The following is an 18,741-nucleotide window of genomic DNA, read 5'->3' as shown; positions in this document are numbered from 1 at the left end:
GGAGAAAAAAAGAGTCCTGTGAGGAGGAGCAGGAAACCAAACATGAGGTTCTTAGCCATGACCGAAAATTTGTTCACACTGTCTTGCTTTTTGGCTCAATGAATATCCTTGTATTTTCTATAGAATCAAATCACTCTTACTTGAAGAATCCATACTTCAGAATCCTGCTCACAATATTCTTCAGACTAGCATTTCAGAAGTGAAAAACCTTATCTACAGATCAGCATTAAAGCAGCTGGAGATCAGATTTGACTTTTTAATGTATTTCTAGGTATGGAGGTTCAAATCCCAACAGGGAACAGGGCATACCAGCCTCTGTTACTGTCTCTTCTACTTTCTCTTTGCTTTTCTTGTAATGGACTGAAACATTCTGCATCAGGTCAGGAGGATGCTTCTCTGTCAGGTTTTCTCTTTTGGAAATTGAATTCCCAAACTTGCAAAACTAAATTGATTGTGAGGATACACCCTGAGCAACATTGGAAGTATCTGTGTGCCTAAAATAGAAATCATTGTTTTAGCATCTGAAATGTCAGGGAAAGCTTGCAAGCATGCATGCCTGTAAGGTCTAATTTTTATTTCTGTATCCCTGTAGAAGCTTTTTTTGTTGCAAAATGTGGAACTCAGTTCACCTAAATATAAGTGACCATATGGCAGACATCTACATCTGATCTAGTTTTCCAAGGCACTCCATACAGTCAGTAGAAATAGGTGTTTTTAGGATGCTGAATGTGTAATTCATTTTGGAAGTCTGCTTCTGTGAATAATAATCATATCTTAGGCTGCAATGGTAATGCATTTACTCTGTATAAAGGGAGTATAGCGTGACTAGCACAGACAACAGGCATTTGCACAAGTTTGGCAAATTCCTTATTCCACCTCTTTTTCTTTACTGTGGTCTGTCTTTCCACATTGGCCTTTCTCTTATTACTTACCCCCCTAGTGTTCTTTGTTACCAGGTGTTGTTTCTTTTATATAACACCATTTTTTGTGTTCACTGCACAATTTGACATTTTTTTGATGATTCAGCCAGTCTCAAATGATTAGTTAGGGAAATGCACTTTTGGTTTCAAACAATGGCTATTGAGATCATGGAAGATAATAACGATAGCTGTGGCAAATGATGCAAAGTCAGTAGGGCTGAAGGAAAAAACTGCAGAGGTTTCTTTCTCATCTTAATTTGTGCACAAAGCATGCAATGCAGCTCTTTGAAGAGCAGAGTGTGATACAAAAGACAAGAAATTAACTTGGTGGGCTCTCATTTTTTCTTTACTCTTTGTTCTGCAGTGGAAGAAGCAGAGTCAGTGAAGGTAACTGAATGGAGCCCATCAAATTTCATGCTTGTATCATATGCTTCATTACAATGAGGCACTGACAACATCAAACCTAACCTGCAAAAACAGTCGACATGCAAGCAGTCTAAAATGCCATTTGAAATAGGTTTGCATTGGATAATCTTTTGAGCAGTGAATTCTTAAGAAAAAGTACCGATTTTTCCTGGGTTTAAAGAGGCATTCCAGAGCTGTCATGCATTCCATGTCATGTCCCAAAAAGCAGCTTCGTATTCAATGTTTTGTTGCACTGTTAAAACAAGAGCACACTGGGATGGCTATGAATGCTTCCCTGCAATGCTGTTACATCACCTTGTGATAGTATAAGAAAGAATATCAGGATGTTAATGCATTGCACCTGGCAAATACAGTTTCCTGGTACCCTGGTACCTGGATAGTCACCCAGGTACTACATTTATTTAGAGTCCACCAAACTTTCATTTCTTAAGGTGCAAAGAGTGAATTAAACTCTTTTTCAAAACCTCACTGTTGAGAGCTTTCTCTTGCGGGATTTCATTTTGAGATTCTCTAAGGATTGTCACTTTGTATCTAGAGCTGAAGTCCTATTTAGCACATTGAGGTATGGAATACTTTCACAAAAGACTGTTCTAGACAGAAAAAAGTAGAGGTGGTATGAACTCTCCACTAGATGCAAAACTATGCGCTCTATGAGAAAATGACCAGATTCATGGATAAGAGAAGAACAGCGTAGAATCATCATAGAATGGCTCACGTCGAAAGGGACCTCAAAGACCATCTAGTTCCACCCCCCCGCCATAGGCCTGGACACCACCCACTAGATCAGGTTGCTCAGGGCCTCATCTAACCTGGCCTTGAACACCCTCAGGGATGGGGCATCCACAACCTCTCTGGGCAACCTGTTCCAGTGCCTCACCACCCTCTGAGTGAAGAATTTCTTCCTAACCTCTAATCTAAATCTCCCCTAAATTTTTTAGTTTAAAACCATTCCCCCTTGTCCTGTCATTAGCTGATTGAGCAGAGTTGTAGTCTCAATGGCTGGAGAACCGGACAGGTTTAAATCTGCTTCTGTGGTGTGTCTCAGACGTTCACAGCTGATGAACTGTACTCTACCTAGAGGCTGGCAACAAGAGGGTTGCCGATGTGCTGGTGTTTGACCTGTTAAGTGTCTTTGTCAATGACCTGGAAGAGGTGATGAAGTCTTGCTTGCTCATCAAATTTGCAGAGGAGACCAAGTTGAGGACTGTATGCTGGAAAGCAGGGCTGCCATCCAGGGAGAGCCGGACATGCTGGAGAAATGGACCAACAATACCTCATGAATTTCGTCAGGGACAAATGCTGAGTCCTGCACCTGGTGCAAGTTAACCTCTTGCACCAGTTCAGCTCAGGGTCTGCCTGACTGGAGAGAAACTTTGCTGGAAAGGATATGGGAGTCCTGGTGGATACCAGTTGAACGTGAGCCAGCTGTGAGCCCTGGCACCAAAGACAGCCAACAGCATCCTGGGGTGTACTAACAGGAGTATAGCTAGTAAAGTGATGGAAGTGATTGTCCTCCTTTACATGGCACTCATTAGACCATGTCAAGTTACTGCATGCAGTTCTGAGGCCTCAATACTAGAAAGACTGATAACCTGGAGCAAGTCCGTTGGAGGTTCACCAAGGTGGTTGGGGCTGGAACACTTGTGTAGTTAGGAGAGGCTGAGGGAGCTGGGCTTCTTCAGCCTGGAGAAGAAAAGGCATCAAGAGGACCTAACAACAGCCTACCAGGGCCTTTGGGGAACATATCAAGGAGATAAAGCTGGGCTTTTGGCTTGATTGAAATGAGATTCAGACTGGATGCAAGGAAAGAAAACTTCTCATTGTGAGGACACTACAATGGTGGAACAGACTTTCAAGAGAGATTGCTTCCTCAATTGTTGGAGGCTTTCAAGATTAGAGTGAGAAAATCCAGAGCAACCTGGTCTGTTCTCATAGCTGACTCTGCTTCGAACCAGTGATTGGACTAGAGACCTCCTTAAGTCCCTCCCAACCTGAATTATCATATGATCTTTATGAAAACATCACCTTAGCTCCCCAGGTTTCACACTTGTGTGACTTATATATAAAATTATATATATATTTATATATATATGTATATATATATTTTTAAGAAATATCCACCTGCCATTTAAAGGTAGGAAGATTCACCATATAAAATATAATTTGTATTTAATCAAGCAAACATAAGTGGGTACTTATGTGAATACTTTTGCTCTTTCTTATTGCAAAAAGAAAACTTAGCAAGATGTGGTAATATGATTACAACAAACAAAATGTTCTCTTTTTGACTGGTGTAATATGTCTGTAAACATATTGTGGTAAGCTAGCATTTAAGCTGAATCAGTCTTGACATCTGCATTGCTACTCAAAACAGGATGCTATTTAGACAGTGTTTGCTTTGTAGCAACAAGCTACATGTATAAACCAATTTTTTATATTTAATATCTTAATTTATTATGGTAGGCACAGCTCTTGTGTGAATACATGTTTTACTTTGAGTCTAGATTATTATCTGCAATGTGATGTGCAACTATCGATTTTGTCAAACAGGCAGTAACTGAAATCCTGTTAGGAAGAAGTATGATAATGTGTGGCATGTGTGCAGTGAGGAATGAATGTTGTGCACCGATTTCCATTGGTGTAATGATGCATAGGAATTGCATGTCCAGCAGAGATGCCAAATACGCTTACGCTAAAACAGACAAAAGCACATAGAGTACGAAATCTAGGGCCACTAGGCAAAACTAGAAGGATGCTCATCAGCACCAATTCTTTGTGATTTGGGTGAATCCTATGAGAGGGAGCTCAGACAGACAGGATGAAACCCTTTGGTGAAGGAACATTTGCTTAATATTAAGACTACAGGGGCATTTTTTCCAACTGTTTCATCTTAGTGTTTTTGCTTAGATCACATTCAGTGCTAGCTGCACACTTGGCATACAGCAAAAAATTAGATATTTTGCATATCGTGGAAAAAATACAGAAAAATTGTATTATTGTATGTGATATTAGCATCATTTTTCAAACACTTAGAATGTACTATATTATAAGCAAAAGTAATACTGTAAATATAATTGCTGGATGGCACAATGTTGTTTTTTCTTCTGTTTTTGAGAAGAGGGCATTTTTCCAATTCTATTTGATTGGGTTAATTGAAATGTTTACAACTGTTGCAGATTGTAGTGTCTCCCAAGGCTAATCTTGAGATAACATATTTTTAAAACACTAAAAGATAAAGATGAGACATCAGTGCACTGTTTTGTACTGTCAGTAACCTGGGAGAATAGACCAGGATTGGGGCTTTGACGTCGGTACCTCCTGCTGAGTTTAATGAAGGGAGAGATGTCTGAGCATTTTGCCAAGAGAAATTTTGGTGTTGTTATTCAGAAACAACTTGGGCTTTTATTGTAAATCCCACTCTAACTCTGGATAGCATGCACGTATCATTACTAGTGTATATTAATTGCTGCAAGTAAGCACACAAGTTGTCTTGCCAAAAAAAACAAATGTTCTTTCCCATTATACTTGCAGTTTATGCTTACATTAAATGTGATTAACGGTTCTCCAGACATGGGAATGAGTGTACAGGAAGGAAGGAAGGGAAGGTAATACTGCCAGCTTGCACAATTGTGCTGGAAACAGGACGACATTTAAGAAATCTGTGGCACTGCCTTCATATTTTCCTGCTTGGAGTGGCAGAAAACTCCATCCCTCTCCAAGGGGTAGTATCAAGGAGTAGAAAATATCCTTGTACCTTGCAAAGACAGCAAAAAAGCTCCCTTGTCCTTTGCCATAAGGGAAGGAAGTATGCAAGTAGAGGAAGGATGTGGCCTCTGGTATGAGTGCTTTCTGCTCCATGTAGAGCATGTTCCTGGGTGGCTGCTCTGTATCTGATCAGCAGATGCAGGGGTTACCATTATACTGAGAGGTCCTGGGCAATTTTGTCTTCTCCTAGTAACCACTGCACTTTGTCTTTTTGCTCAGAGCAACGTAAAATCAACTGTTCTGGTTTCATGTCTTCAAACTTTTCTTCTGAGTGGTAAGAGCGGGATGTTGACAGTTAGTGATTGTATTACTACAGGAACTTTTTGTGGGAGTAATGCCTTATACTGACCATACCCCATGTCTTGCAAATGATGTTTTAAATGTCATATGCTCTCAGAAACTGTATGCCAGAACTTCTGCTTCAGAACAGTGTTGAGCTGTGCATAGGTCTGCTAGGCAAGATGGCTGGTATGCAGTGCAGGAGACTTCGTACGGAGAGATAAAAAAATCCCTAGAAAAACAGTTGGAGTGTCCCAAAGTTATTTTGTTACACTAAGGACAGTCTGCCTTGGGGAATGGGGGAGGGTGAAAGAAGCTGCCAAAAGAGCCCAAGAGTATGGATAGGACAGAGGAAGGGAAGAGTTGTGGTGTATACAGGAGAGCATCTGGGGTGTTGTAGCATCTGGAGAGTACTTGAGGCAGCTGCAGGGGGGATAGACAATGGCAGCGAGAAGCATAAAGTATAAAAATAATGCATACTATGGAACTTTACTGATAGAAGAAGGAACAGACCTACAGAGGGAAGTAGGTATAGGGCTGAGCTGGGTAATGAGACTGTCTGACAGTGTAGAGATTATAGAGAAAATAAAGGGAATGCAGAGGCAGGAGGCTGAGGAAGGGAGCTGGCTAGCATGGCAGGGTTATTTCATCACAGCCTAGTAATATAACCTGTAGATGTGGAAAACATATATCTCCTATTTCTGCCTGTTTGCTTGAAGCTAAATTTTGGTCCTGAAATACTCAGTCATGCTATTAGGAGAGGTTGTTCCCTCCTGAAGGCTCCAAAAATGAACTTTGGTTATATCCACAAACCTCAGCATGGAAAATGCACCTATGTTGGAGTCGCACAAAAGTCCAGCATTACAAGTGTGTTCAGTAGAGGCAGAGCAAACTTTAACAAGGCAAGGAAGAAGCTTTAAGTGTGTGTTTGTGAAGGGGATATGCTGTAGGCCAGGCTGCTGAATTGCCCACCTCCCTAAGGAATGTGAAGTATTTACATAAAATTAAAGTGTTTTTTTTTTTTTTTTTTTTTTTTAAAGTCACAGAATTCCCATCTGAAGAAGAAATAGATTTGTTAGAAAAAGTGACTGTAGTTCCAAAACTATCTGCATAACTCTGTGTGCAGTTTACTGCTCCAAAAGCTTGATAGCCCGTATCTTTCCAATGTTTTTTTTTTTTTTTTTTTTTTTTTATGTGTTTGTTTTACTATGTATCAGTAACAATAACCATCATTTCCTTTCCTGGTATTTTAGGTACAGAGAGAGCTGGCTGCTGTCATTGCCTTGAAAGCAAGGAAGTCAGGTGAGTCAGATTGGACTTTAGAGAGGTTTTTATAACATTGTTCCCTTTTGTTATTAAGTATTTGAATTTTCACTGCTGTCTCATTAACATTGGGAAGCAAAGATAGCAGACCTCATTCCTCTCTCACTGGAGAATCTGTGTACATAGCACAGTGCAATTACTGTGAAGTTTTACTTCCCCTCACTTGTCACATCTAATGGCCTATCTGATAAAATCTGAATGTTATGGTTGAATTGAACTTGGTTCTCTTTCTGGCCAATGTCATCTTTATCTCTGGGTTTCCACTTTATAAAGTAACAACAACAAAAAAAAATTCCTGTGTTTGCTTTTATGGCCCTGTATTTCATGCCATCTTTGCTGTATTTTACCTGCCCAGTCAGGTGAGTTTCTTTATCCTAAAGCAAAAGACCAACTTTATGTGTTGAGAACATGCTTTCTTTAAGACTCCTCTGGTACATACAGAGGGCTATGAAGGCAATTCTCTGTTATCAGGGTAGTAGAAGGGAAAAGCCAAGTGGATTACTGAAAATCTCTCAGAATATAAACACTACAGCACATGTTGGTGATACAGTGTGAAGAAATACTAAGATACATGGTCATCTCAGCTTTGTCAGGGTTTATCAGCACAACCACTTCCTTAGCTCTGCCTGAGAGTTTTAAAAAAACACACTACTACTTCACCAGAGTAAAGAAATCTACTTGACACAATACAGAGTTAACTCTACAGTGTCTACACCTGTAGGATAGTTAATCTGCAGAGAGGGCGAAATGCCTGTGGCAAAGGGAGAGTTGAGTATGTTACTACAGTAAACCAGAGGTGGAATTGACTTAAATTTTATTGGCATGTTCCCAAAGCTATTAAGGTCTCTGGGACTATTTTTATGAAGCATCTCTTGTGACTTCAATGATTTTGCTAGAAGTTGAGATCATGGATCTTGGACTTTGAGCTATTTTCTGACTTGTAACCAATATGGTGTCATATGATTTGTATGTCTGTCTACCTGCTGCTTGCAAGCACAGCACAAAAGTTATTATATGCTACACACAAAATATCTTAAAATAAAGACACCAGAAGATGTGGTTGGCATATCTGCAAATATTTCTGTATGCAAATGTAAGTATTACAGAAATATTGCACACACTGTGATGCCTGTTGGTATTGAAATAGAAGTGCCCATAGGTTATATCCATTGCCATCTGTAAATGTAAATCCGCAGAAGGTAATCATAAATTGAATCATGAATTCAGACCTGAGCTGCTTCTGTGAGTGTCACAGCTTTGCTTCTGGGGCTGCTGTAGTAGTTCAAAAACATCAACACCCCTCACCTGCTTACCTTCACCTTGTGTCACCCCAGTCCCATCTGAATGTTAATGAATGAACATGGAAATGCTTCTGCTCTGGTTTAGTGCAGAGCAGAACAGGTTATTATAAGGAGGATTGGAAGATTCCTTTTGTTTTGCCATAAAATGGTTAAGAGTGGTTCCACGTACCTTATAGTTAGCCATTTTACAGCTCCAAGAAATCTCTGTTCCTACTTCTCATCTTCAGTTGTGTCGGCAAATATTATTACTGCTATTGTTAACAAACAAAACCTTATTCCCCAAACGAGTTGTCTTTAACCTGAGTTAACATCTCATTTCCTTTTGGCTCCATAAGCAGTTGTGTCAGTACAAAATGGGATGGGCAGCTGGATCAGGAATGAGCTGCTGGAGAGTAGGCAGAACACAGGGAGCAGGTAGAAATATTTTAGTTAAAAATCACAGCCTTAAATAAACAAAGCTCCCTGTAGAGCTGGAAAGTGCTGACCAGGCTTTCCTAACACATTAATGTAAACACCAGCAATATCAGTTTAGATCTGAACAAAAGATACCTCTTTAGTCAGTTTAACTAGCACACGCTTGTTTTTGAAATTTGCATTCCTTTATGCCTCATCTTGGATGACTGTAAAAAAAAAATATGGCTACTTGAACAGGCATAACTGTAAGGACTAATTTAAGTTAATGCGTTTACTACAGTAGGAGTGAAGTAAATTAGGGTGGTTGATTATGCTTATTTGTTTTATTGCTGATGGTTAAGTTCACAGCATAGCAGTTGTTGTGAGCAATGCTGTGCCTGGTGAACTGAAGTATATTTCACAGAAAGTACTTCTGGAGCTAAAAGCCACAGTATCTTTCTAAGATATTGTTCTTCTAACCTTGTCCAAGACTCCATATAATTCCAGGAAATAAACCAACACAGATCAGACAGAGTTGATTTTGGCATTAAAAGAGCGGCACATGGCTATTGGGCCAGCTGCCTTGGTTTGGTTCCAGGCTGGTGTGAATGATGTGGGTGCCAGGTTTGCATGCCCTGGGATTGATGAGGGCTGGCTGTGGGCATCATCCTACCTGGCTGGGCGGAACCTGAGTGCTTTTTATTTATTTATTTATTTATTTATTTATTTTACATCAGTATCCAAAAGCTTTCCTAGAGGTCTGCAGCATGAAAACTAAAGCAGAAATTTCCACCGTGCTGCTTTTTGATGGCTTGGTGTTTTTTAAATTACAGTGCTTCAAAAGGTTTTCCCTGGACAGCTTCTTAGCACTACCAGTAAGAGCAAAAAAAAAAAAAAAGAGTATTTTGCTTCTTAATATAAAGACTGTGTAATTTGTTTCTAAATTACTTTAATTTCTGAATATACCTCTGCCTTTAGAGAGGCACTTTTGGGTGATTTAATTGCATTAGAAAAACTGGCTGATAAAAGTTTTAATATTACATGTCAAGGACTGTTGTAGTAATCACTGGGCTACACTGCATGAAAAGTGCTATACAAGCACCTCAGCTTCCTCTGCAAGAGGTGAATAGGGTCCAGCCACTAATGTCTGCTGTGCTTGGAAACATTGCCTTTGGTTATCAGGGTGAAACAAGCAGTTTGTTTTTATTGAAATGAAGCTTGGGCTGCTACACAGTGGTAGAAGAGATTCAGTGTATGAGAAGCAGTGATTATAGCTATTTGAGTTCTTGGGTCAGAATGGCTGCTTCAGCTCGGAGATTTAGATGCTGTCTGTATCTACTGACAAAATGCTTTGAAAACCAAGGCAGAGCGATGAGCCTGATGTGGGGTAGGGCAGAGTATCAGATTCATGCTAGCACAGGATCTGGCTTGATGGAGAATGTCAGCAAGCAGAAAATGAAGCCTGTAGGGCGTGGAGGAGAATGCTTTTCCTCCAGAGGTGTTCTTTAGTCTTTATTGTGGGGTGGGAGAAGAAGAGAAAAACATAAAACTGACAAATGGCTGAAGGAAAAATGCAGAACCTGAGGAATGAAAAGCTTGTAAGTTGTGGAAAAGACTTCCCTTTTCTTATTTAAAATGAACACTGCACTTATACCACTCCAATAGCAAGGTAAAAGCAGATGGATAGGTACTTGAGAGCCCTCATGCAGAGGGAACTCAGCATCAGTAGTTCCTTTGTAAATAGAACTAAAAATTGGGGTAAAACTCATGTCTGTAATCGTGAAGTCTTGATGGACTTCAGTAACACTGTTAACCAGAAAACACATTTTTATTTCAGTAGAATAAAGCTCTCATGATAAAGCTGACCTAAGAGGGGGAAATGAGCTTATGCACTTCTCTGTGGCTTATTAAAAAATGCATTAAAATTGTTATTGGTTAACATCAGAAATAAATAGATTAAATGCTGTCAACCTCAGTTTAGTAACAGGTCTTGGGGAAGCAAATAACTGGAGCAGAAGACAACTTTGTTTGTAATTGCAGGTACTTGGCATTGGAATTGTTTTGTTTACTTATACCTTGCTGGTTTCTGATCGCTTCTGCGAGTGTGCTGGAACACATATAGCCTCCGTTCTGAAGGTTTACAAGGGTTGGCATTTATCTCAATTGCTTGTCATGGCTCATGACATGTTCCTTATGTGTTAAAAACGGTGGCTAAAACAAGGAGAAAATGCAGCAAACAGCCTAAGGCTGGAGACTCTAGCCAGTGGTGCAGCTACACAGATACATCAGAGCTGATCAAAGTCTGTCAGGTGGATGCTCTGAGCTCGAGTTAATCCTGTCAACAAGCAGGAAGCCTTGCATCTGTGTGCATGAACTCCTGGCATTGCCCAACAAATTCCTTTAACTTTATATCTAAAGGAAGCAGCCAGCAGGGGGTCACTTCTCCCCTCCCTGCAGGGCAACCACAAAAGCCCTTGCTCTTGTGTGCATTTTTGCTTCCTCTTAGGAACGTGATTCAGTTTTGCATAACATCGTTAGATACTTTTTGGTCATACCATTCTTAAATTGACAAGCAATATTTTTTTTTTTTTATAATAATATGAGTTTGTAATATATTAACTCTATTGAGATGTTGTGGATTGCCTCCCTCTTAATACTGATTTACATCTATGCATATCCACCCTTCCCCTTTATTTTTGCATTGCTTCTGTCAGAACTCGGTTGTCTATGCGGTGTGCTTGGTATTTTCATTTTGGGGCAGACAATTCAATGCGAACCAGTCATTGGGCTTGAGCTTTGCCGACATGAACGGAAAACAAGCTGTGAACAGCTCTTCCTTTCTCTGGCCGCAGTGCCACCTCTTGAGCACGGCTGTCAGAGCTGTTTGCATGGCTGTACTTAAATGCACTCCAGGCAAAGTCAGCCTGGTTAAAAACACGCTAGCAGCCAGGCTGGGTCAGGTTAAAAGTCCACCCAGCTCTGATCCCACTGTGAGTGATGACTCGAGGATGCTTAGGGCAGGGAAACAGAACGAGTACAGGCAGTCCTTCTGATGTGCTCACTCAGCATCCACCGGGCTGTGCTAGAGTTGTCTTGCTGTACTCACACTGTTGAGATGGGCAGCACTTGGTGGACCTTCCTTCCATTAATTTGTCAAATTGCTTTTTGAACGCACTTAACTTCAGACCTTTTTCACATCTTGTGGCAGTGAGTCCCACAGTTCATGTGTGTGGTATGTGAAAGCATATTTTTTCTTGATTGTTTGAAGCGCATTCACCATGACCTTCAGTGTATTGTGATACAACTTTTTGGTTATGTAAAATGGTGAATAATCCATTCCCAGTCTGTCATCATACTGTTCGCTATCTTGTGCCCTTCTGTCATAACCTCAGTGAGTTGTCTCATTTCCAGGCTAAAGCACTAGTCACTCCTTACATTAAATCTCTTTGATTCTGATAATCTTTGCATTGTCTTCTATTATATTGTTTTGAGATGAGGGCAGCCAGAACAGCATGTATTTAACATGTGGAAGCACCCCAGTTTATGCAGGCAGGAGTTAATACTGAAGTTAAAATGGTATTATAGCATTCTGTTTTGTAACATTTCAATTAATTATTAATCCTCTTCTTTTTTCTTTTTTTTTTTTTTCTTTTTATATTTTTCTTTTTGATCCCTACTAAGTATTGAGCTAATATGTTTTAGAAAACCAAACTGTTCAAAGTTGTGATTGAGCACTGCTTGTTGCCCTCATACAGTTACATCTGATTTTTCCAATAGGCATTATTTTCCATTTGTCAGTATTGGACTTATATGTGATTTTTTTTTTTTCCTCCCTGCTACTCAGTGTCTTTAGATCCTCTTGGTAGTTCTGCACAGATGGTTTTAGACCTGACTACACTGAGCAGCCTGTGTGCCAACAAACCATGTTGGTTTGATGTGTGGCTTTGCAGCAGAGCAAATTGGACAGCTCAGTGCTTCCAGAAGGGGTGCTCCTGCTCTCCTTGCCCTGAATGTGGATGTCACACTTTGTCAGATGAGTGTGCAGTGCTGTTCTGCAGGGCTGAGAGGTGCTGGAGTTGGTACAAAGCAAGGGAGGCAGCTTCTTATCAATGGGCTGGGGAACTGGATGTGGGAAGGAGCCCAGAAATGTGCCTTTTGGCAGCATTGAGCTGTTTTATCAGCTTACTTAACTCAGGAAGCTGTGTCTTGACCACTTAGCCCTTTTCCTAAAGTAGCACATATCATTGTGAGACTTCCTAGTAACTTTCCTCCAAAAGAATTAGAAGAAAAAAAAAGTCAGTTAATGCTGTATGAATGTTCTATGTTGTCATTATTTCCTTGTAGAAGAGTTGTTATATACATGCAGAAATCCTTGAGAATTTGGAGTGGTACACATACTTGAAAATGAGGTTAAAAATACATGATCCAAGGTCACCAAAGAGTGGAGCAGTTCCATATTATGTTTTAATCTGGAACATATTAGGTACTCTTTAAAGACATAAGTCTTGTAAATAAGTAGATATATAATACCTCTGTGAAATGGGCACATTTTATTATCACTTATTTTCTGCCATTGAAAAACCTCAGGGACTGGAGGAACTTGTTCCCATTCACAGAACAAAATGGCAGTCATGTGCTGCAGACGTGTACATTTTCCTTTGTGGAAAAATTGAGAGAGTTTGAAAGGTAGGGAAAGGTTATCATACAACATTTATATCAAAAATATCATGCTGCTTTTGTGTCCCCTTAGGTCTGTTGCCAGTGGGTTCATTTACTTGATTTAAGTAAGACCTTATTTCATTACAACTTTTAATTCCACTAACCATCAAGTTCTTGAAAGCAAGGGTCAAACTTAGCAAAATATGTAGAATAAGATGGAGTTCTTCTGTGACTGTGGTTAGGCTGGATGTTAGGAGAAATTTCTTTACTGAAAGGGTTGTGTGGCATTGGAGTGGGCTGCCCAGGGAAGACACTGAGCCACCATCCCTGGAGGTCTTCAAGAAACGTGTGCATGTAGGACTCAGTAGCATGGTTTAGTGGTGGACTTTAGTTAAATGTTAGACTAGATGATCTTAGAGGTTTTTTCCAACCCGAATGATTCTATGGTTCTGTAATTTATCCTGGAGATAACTTACAAAATGCTCAAAATCAAAGTGCACAAGTGCCGAGCTTTAGATTGGGCTCAGTAACTTTACCTTTACTTTTCCCATTCAGCCTAAAAGTTGTACTTGAAAACATAGTCAGTGATATTTTTAAAGTTACATTGTGCTTCTAGGATTTTGTGCTCTGAAGAGAAGTAATCATGTAGGCAGGCAGCACTTCAGGAAGATGGAGTCAGGCTCCCTCTAACACTGGTAAGCGGAGCTCTTTGTGCTCTGCAACCAGGGACAGAGTGTGGGACACGCATAGAGCTCTGCTGTGCTGTGTCAGTGACCACCTGGTTTGTACTACCCAGTGATTTCTGTTTTTTGTAGTTTCAGAATTTGAGACATCATTATTTCTGCATGATTTATAAGGTGCATACATGAAAATGAGCAATGCAAAATAGCTGCATAGATGATTGATGTTTTGCAAATGCATGGTAAGAGATTGCACAGTAAGGTCAAAATGAAAATAATCATGCAAAAAACAGTTCCCAGGTGAAAGTTTTGTTTTCAGTCCATTGGGAGAGGCATTTTCAGAGTTCACAGAATCTGTTTGTTCAGAGTCCTCTTTGTTTCCTGTTCCTTTCCTGGCCATGCCCATAGGTTATTTCCATGGAATAGAGAGTGAAGTTTCACTTTGCACCAGCCTGCTCTGTCACTGTCCCTCAGCATGCCTGTATGAACATTTCCCAGCTCCATTTCCTCCACCCTTCCAGCATCTCATTTCAGGCAGCATTTTTAGAGATGCATTTGTTGCTGCTTGATTTTTTTTTTTTAATTAATTTTAAATATGTTGATGAGAAGAAATGTCTAAAAACACTGGGTAAAATTTTTGTGTATTCAGCTGTTGAATGGTTTTCCTTGAGCTGCTATTGCTACAAAGAACATCGCTTACCTAATCCTACATTGTTTGCAACTCATTTTCCACTTCTTTTCTCTATGGTAAAAAATTATATGAGGTCATATGTTCACAAAGCATGTGTGAAATGTGGCTTTTCCTTTGTATGTGTTACAACATGTCAGGAAATTAAAATCAAATCTCCCCTGGCCAGGTAAATTAGTGGTGGCTGGTTATCTAGCAGGAAATGCCCATCTTGTTTAGCCAATGGTTTTATAAATCATGGTCTTCTAACACAGCACAATCTTGAATGAAAAATGGGCCTTCAAAGTCAGATAAAAGGGTTCAGTTCTGATAAATAAAATAAACAGAAATTTCTAACAAAAACATTGTACTAGAATGTGAAAAGAATAGTGGCAAAGGCTTCTGGCCACATAGCTTGAGTTGGGAAATATTGGTTGCTCTACTTTGTGCACTCATTCTTTAATTTACAATGGCTATATAACACAGGGAGGAGGAAGTCTCATTTAAACTGAGGTTTGTCCTCCAATGGTCATTCAGATGCAGTGAAAAGGGACCATGACTTAATGATGTGTGGTTCAGAAAGATCAAATCTACATCTGTCAGCCTCCGTTCTTACCAGTCTGGCTTTGCTCTGTTTAGATTTGATTCCTACCCTTGCTCTTATCTGTTCCTTTTTGATAAACTCTGAAATGAGAGGAAATGTTTTTTTGCATAATTTTCAGGAGTCCTGTTTCCTATTTCAGATCTGAAAAATGGCTTGTAGCACTAAGACCCTTGGGAACTTATTTTTCTGGATGGAGACTAGATGAGCATAATGAGCCTCTCTGCAAATTCAATATTAGTTCTATACCTAAGGTCAAGGAGAAGTTAATGACCATTTTTTACATACTGAAATCAGTTATGAAACTGACATTACATTTCATGTTTTTGTCATTTAAAAAAAAATAATTAATTTATATGAAATTGATTTAAACTACAAAGCATAAGTATCATCACTCTCAGATTAGTATTTGAGAGAAACTAGCATCATTGTCAATTTTGCAATAGTTCATTCCCAAATTTACAAGCACCTTTATTCCATTCCATGCTTGCTGTGCCTTTTTAGATACAAAGGTGATGAACAAGGCTGTAAGCTAGAGACTCTTTAATAATTTTTGCATTTTCTTTGTTTCTTTAATTAGCTGATTTACTCAGCTGATTGCACAGCTGTCTGGGCAACACCCCCCCAAGGGCCTGCCAACTGCTTCAGAGATATGTAGTGTACTCAGAAAAGGGAAATCTGTACAATGATTTGCATATATATATATATGCAGAAATAGTGGCAAGGAATGAGAAAGCTCAAAGGCAATTTTTGTATTGCTAATAAAAGAAATCATGTTAAGGATGAGCTTAAAAAGCTTTCTCTTTTCAGTAATTTCTGGGAAAAGATTACAGTTTCATGGTAAATAAGGAACCAATTCTCAGTTGGAGGGTTTTATTCCTGGGATTATCACTGTGTTTTATACGCAGCTTTTGGAGATTTCAAAGTTGTTCCGTGCTTGTTGTTTTTTCCCCTTTTATTTGCAATAAAACTAGGCAAACACAGCAGTATGTATGAAGATCTGGTCTGGCTTAAACGGTCCCCCAGACCTGAGCTTTGTAAAACGTTTACTTGCTGCTCTTCTCCTTCCCACCACTCAGCTCTAGTGCCTTGTGTAAAAAGCTAGAGGACTTGTCTTTTATGTTCCCCAATTGTATCAACTGGAACTATTATTTTTTTCCCCACTCTGATAAATTAATAAGCATCAGCAAACATGACAGCGTCATACAGCCCAGAGCTGCCATAGTAACCAACCTCTGTAGAGCCCTCTCTATGCCCTCCATGAAGAACAACAAGGGATATCACAAGCTCCATTGTTCAAAATAATAAAGTTTTCAAAAAACATGAACTGGGCTTAGAATCATATGATTTTTAAAAATGCCTTTTTTTTTTTTTTTTTTTTTTTTTTTTCTGAGAAGTTTCATGCTGGAAACTTCCTTTGGATAAAAAGGGGGGGGGAAGGGGGGAGAGAAAAACAGAAAGAGAAGAAACATGCCTCTAAAAAATGTGGGATATAAGAAGAATGCTAGAAGTTGTGAACTTCCCAAGAGCTGATGATAAATCAACTGGTGCAGGCTGCTGGAGATTCAGAGCATTGGACTTTTCCCCCAGGGAATTTTCTTGCAGATTCCTGAGGTCTTTTCAGCAGTGATAGTTTGACAAGGCTGGAAAAACAGCCTATAACTATCCAGCAGGGATGAGATGGTGAAAATCTGCTGGCTTGTCAAATAAACAGAATTCTTCTATTCAGTGATAGGCTCTTTACCAAGTGCCAAGGTGTTGCCTGCCACCCATCTGTGGAGGGTATGTAGGTGCCCTTTGTTTATTAACTAGGAAAAAAAGATCCTGGTCCCATGGTTGGGCAGACACTGAATTTGGGGGCTGAAGCTGTTGGTCACAATGATTTTGGGGGCTGAAGCTGTGGCAACGCCAGCTTGCATGATGTCCCCTCTGCTGCCTGCTGCCAAAGTGCTGCGTTCTCAACCAGGGCATCGAACCCAGACTAGTTTAAGGTTGTGGACCCAGGTTTATGTCTGTTCAGAGAGGGAGCAGCAAGGGTGGCAGGGTGTGGGACAGCCAGCAGTGATGAGGAGCTGAGTGTGGGACGAACAGATGTCCCTGCCTGCCGTGTCGTGCTGTCCAGCAGCAAAATGGTTAATGGCGGTGGCGTCCCCTCTGCAGCGTTTAAATAATTAGCTCTCAGAGTTCACACCCTATTAAGCCAAAGGGAGGAAGTTCACACCTCTCCTGGTGGTATTGTTCTGGTGGGGCTGGTTGCAGCGCCGATAGCGCAGGGGTTTGTCTGGGGAAGGTTATCTTCGCTGCCAGAAGGGGTAGAAAGAAGAAACTTCATTTATGGCAGAGGAAGAAAGCCGTGCTGCTGCACAATAGAGCAAAGCCTCTGGGAAGATTGTAATGCTGTGGGTTCCAGGACTTTTTTATGGATGGATTTATTATTATTATTTTTTTAAACTGTCCTTTCTACTTTCACTCAGGCAAAAGATTCTGCCGTTTTGTGTCGCACAAAGTACGTGTTGTATGATGTGACTTCTAAAGATCTTGTACATCAAACACGATTTACCTTCAAGTATGGGGTGTACAGAGCAACATCTTGGGGGGCAGCACACTGTGCAATGCTGAATCCCCTGGCAGTGATGCTTCTGTAGGCACAAGACAGCACTCGGTGCTGGGGGTGGCTCTTGGGACCCTGCTGCATGCCAGGCAGGCTAGCAGGGAGCTCTTTGGCATGCCTCTGATTCTCCAGGCTGCTGAGGGAGATGAATCTTAAATTTGCTTTAAACTCTGTGGCGAGGCCATAAAAGCAGGGGAGCACTGTGGGTCAGAACTGTTGACACAAAGGATGTGCTTGGTTCCTGTGTCAGTGATGGTTGTGTTCCCTTTCCCTTCTAATCCCCTTGTGACGGCTGACTTTGCTGACATAGCTAGTACATGATTTACTTTTTCTTCTTATTTCTTTGTTATTTTTTTCTGCTGATTTAATGAGCTGAAATCCGATTGCTAAAGGATAAAGCTCTCTCCTACAAGAACTCTGTATTCCAAAGTTAGTTTTATAGAAGAGTCCTCTAGCTAGATCTCAGCTGTGGTCCACAGGGACTCAAGGAACTCAAATCAGATGATGCCCCTTGTGATCCTGAAGTGACCATAGAAAAGTCAACATCCTGAATTCCCTAGGCTAAGTTGCAAATGGACGCTTTTGAGCTGCACATTAACAAGCTAATGCTCATTTAACATCTTTTTCTTTCATTCTGGTGACCTTTCCCGTAGATCAAAGGAGGAGAAATGCTGCAGGTAGAAAAGGGGGCCAGTCACTACACATTTGTATACAGACCAGGGTAGACCCCCTTTGCTTTTCTATGTTTTTTCCAGCACATCTTTGTCAGATGTGCTGGAGCATTCGTATCATAAGGAGAGAATCAGGGTTTGTGCTGGCAGTAAAGGCAGTGGTTGGCCCAGCTCCAAAATTCACAACTTTTTTGCATGCACACATCACAGTTTTAGGGAGCTGTCCCAGAATCAACACTTGCCTAGGAAATAATTTCCCATCCCACCCTAACCTTCCTGTTGCTTTTCCTTCAGTAGAATTTGCAATGCCAAGTCTTTTTAGTCAACAATTTAAGGCAACTGAGAGTAAGTGGGAAATTATCCTTGAATTCTTATACTTTATGGCTGAACACTTATTGCATGCACAAGAGCCCGTTAGGGCAGTGCTGAGGCCACAGCCACAGGC

At 40.4% G+C, this 18,741-nt stretch overlaps 1 protein-coding gene across 1 annotated transcript in view; it reads left to right on the top strand.

Annotated features, from left to right (window-relative positions):
• Window positions 1-18,741, top strand: part of RAPGEF5 (Rap guanine nucleotide exchange factor 5) — a 161,556-nt gene that overhangs the window by 44,503 nt on the left and 98,312 nt on the right. Inside the window, exon 7 of the mRNA XM_068674166.1 lies at window positions 6,644-6,692. Within this exon, the coding sequence (XP_068530267.1) occupies window positions 6,644-6,692 (49 nt within the window). The remainder of the gene's footprint in view (window positions 1-6,643; window positions 6,693-18,741) is intronic.

Source organism: Anas acuta, chromosome 2, assembly GCF_963932015.1.
Source record: "Anas acuta chromosome 2, bAnaAcu1.1, whole genome shotgun sequence".
Taxonomy (NCBI): domain Eukaryota; kingdom Metazoa; phylum Chordata; class Aves; order Anseriformes; family Anatidae; genus Anas; species Anas acuta.
Note: the sequence above shows the minus strand (reverse complement) of the source record. Positions and strands in the feature narration are given on the sequence as shown.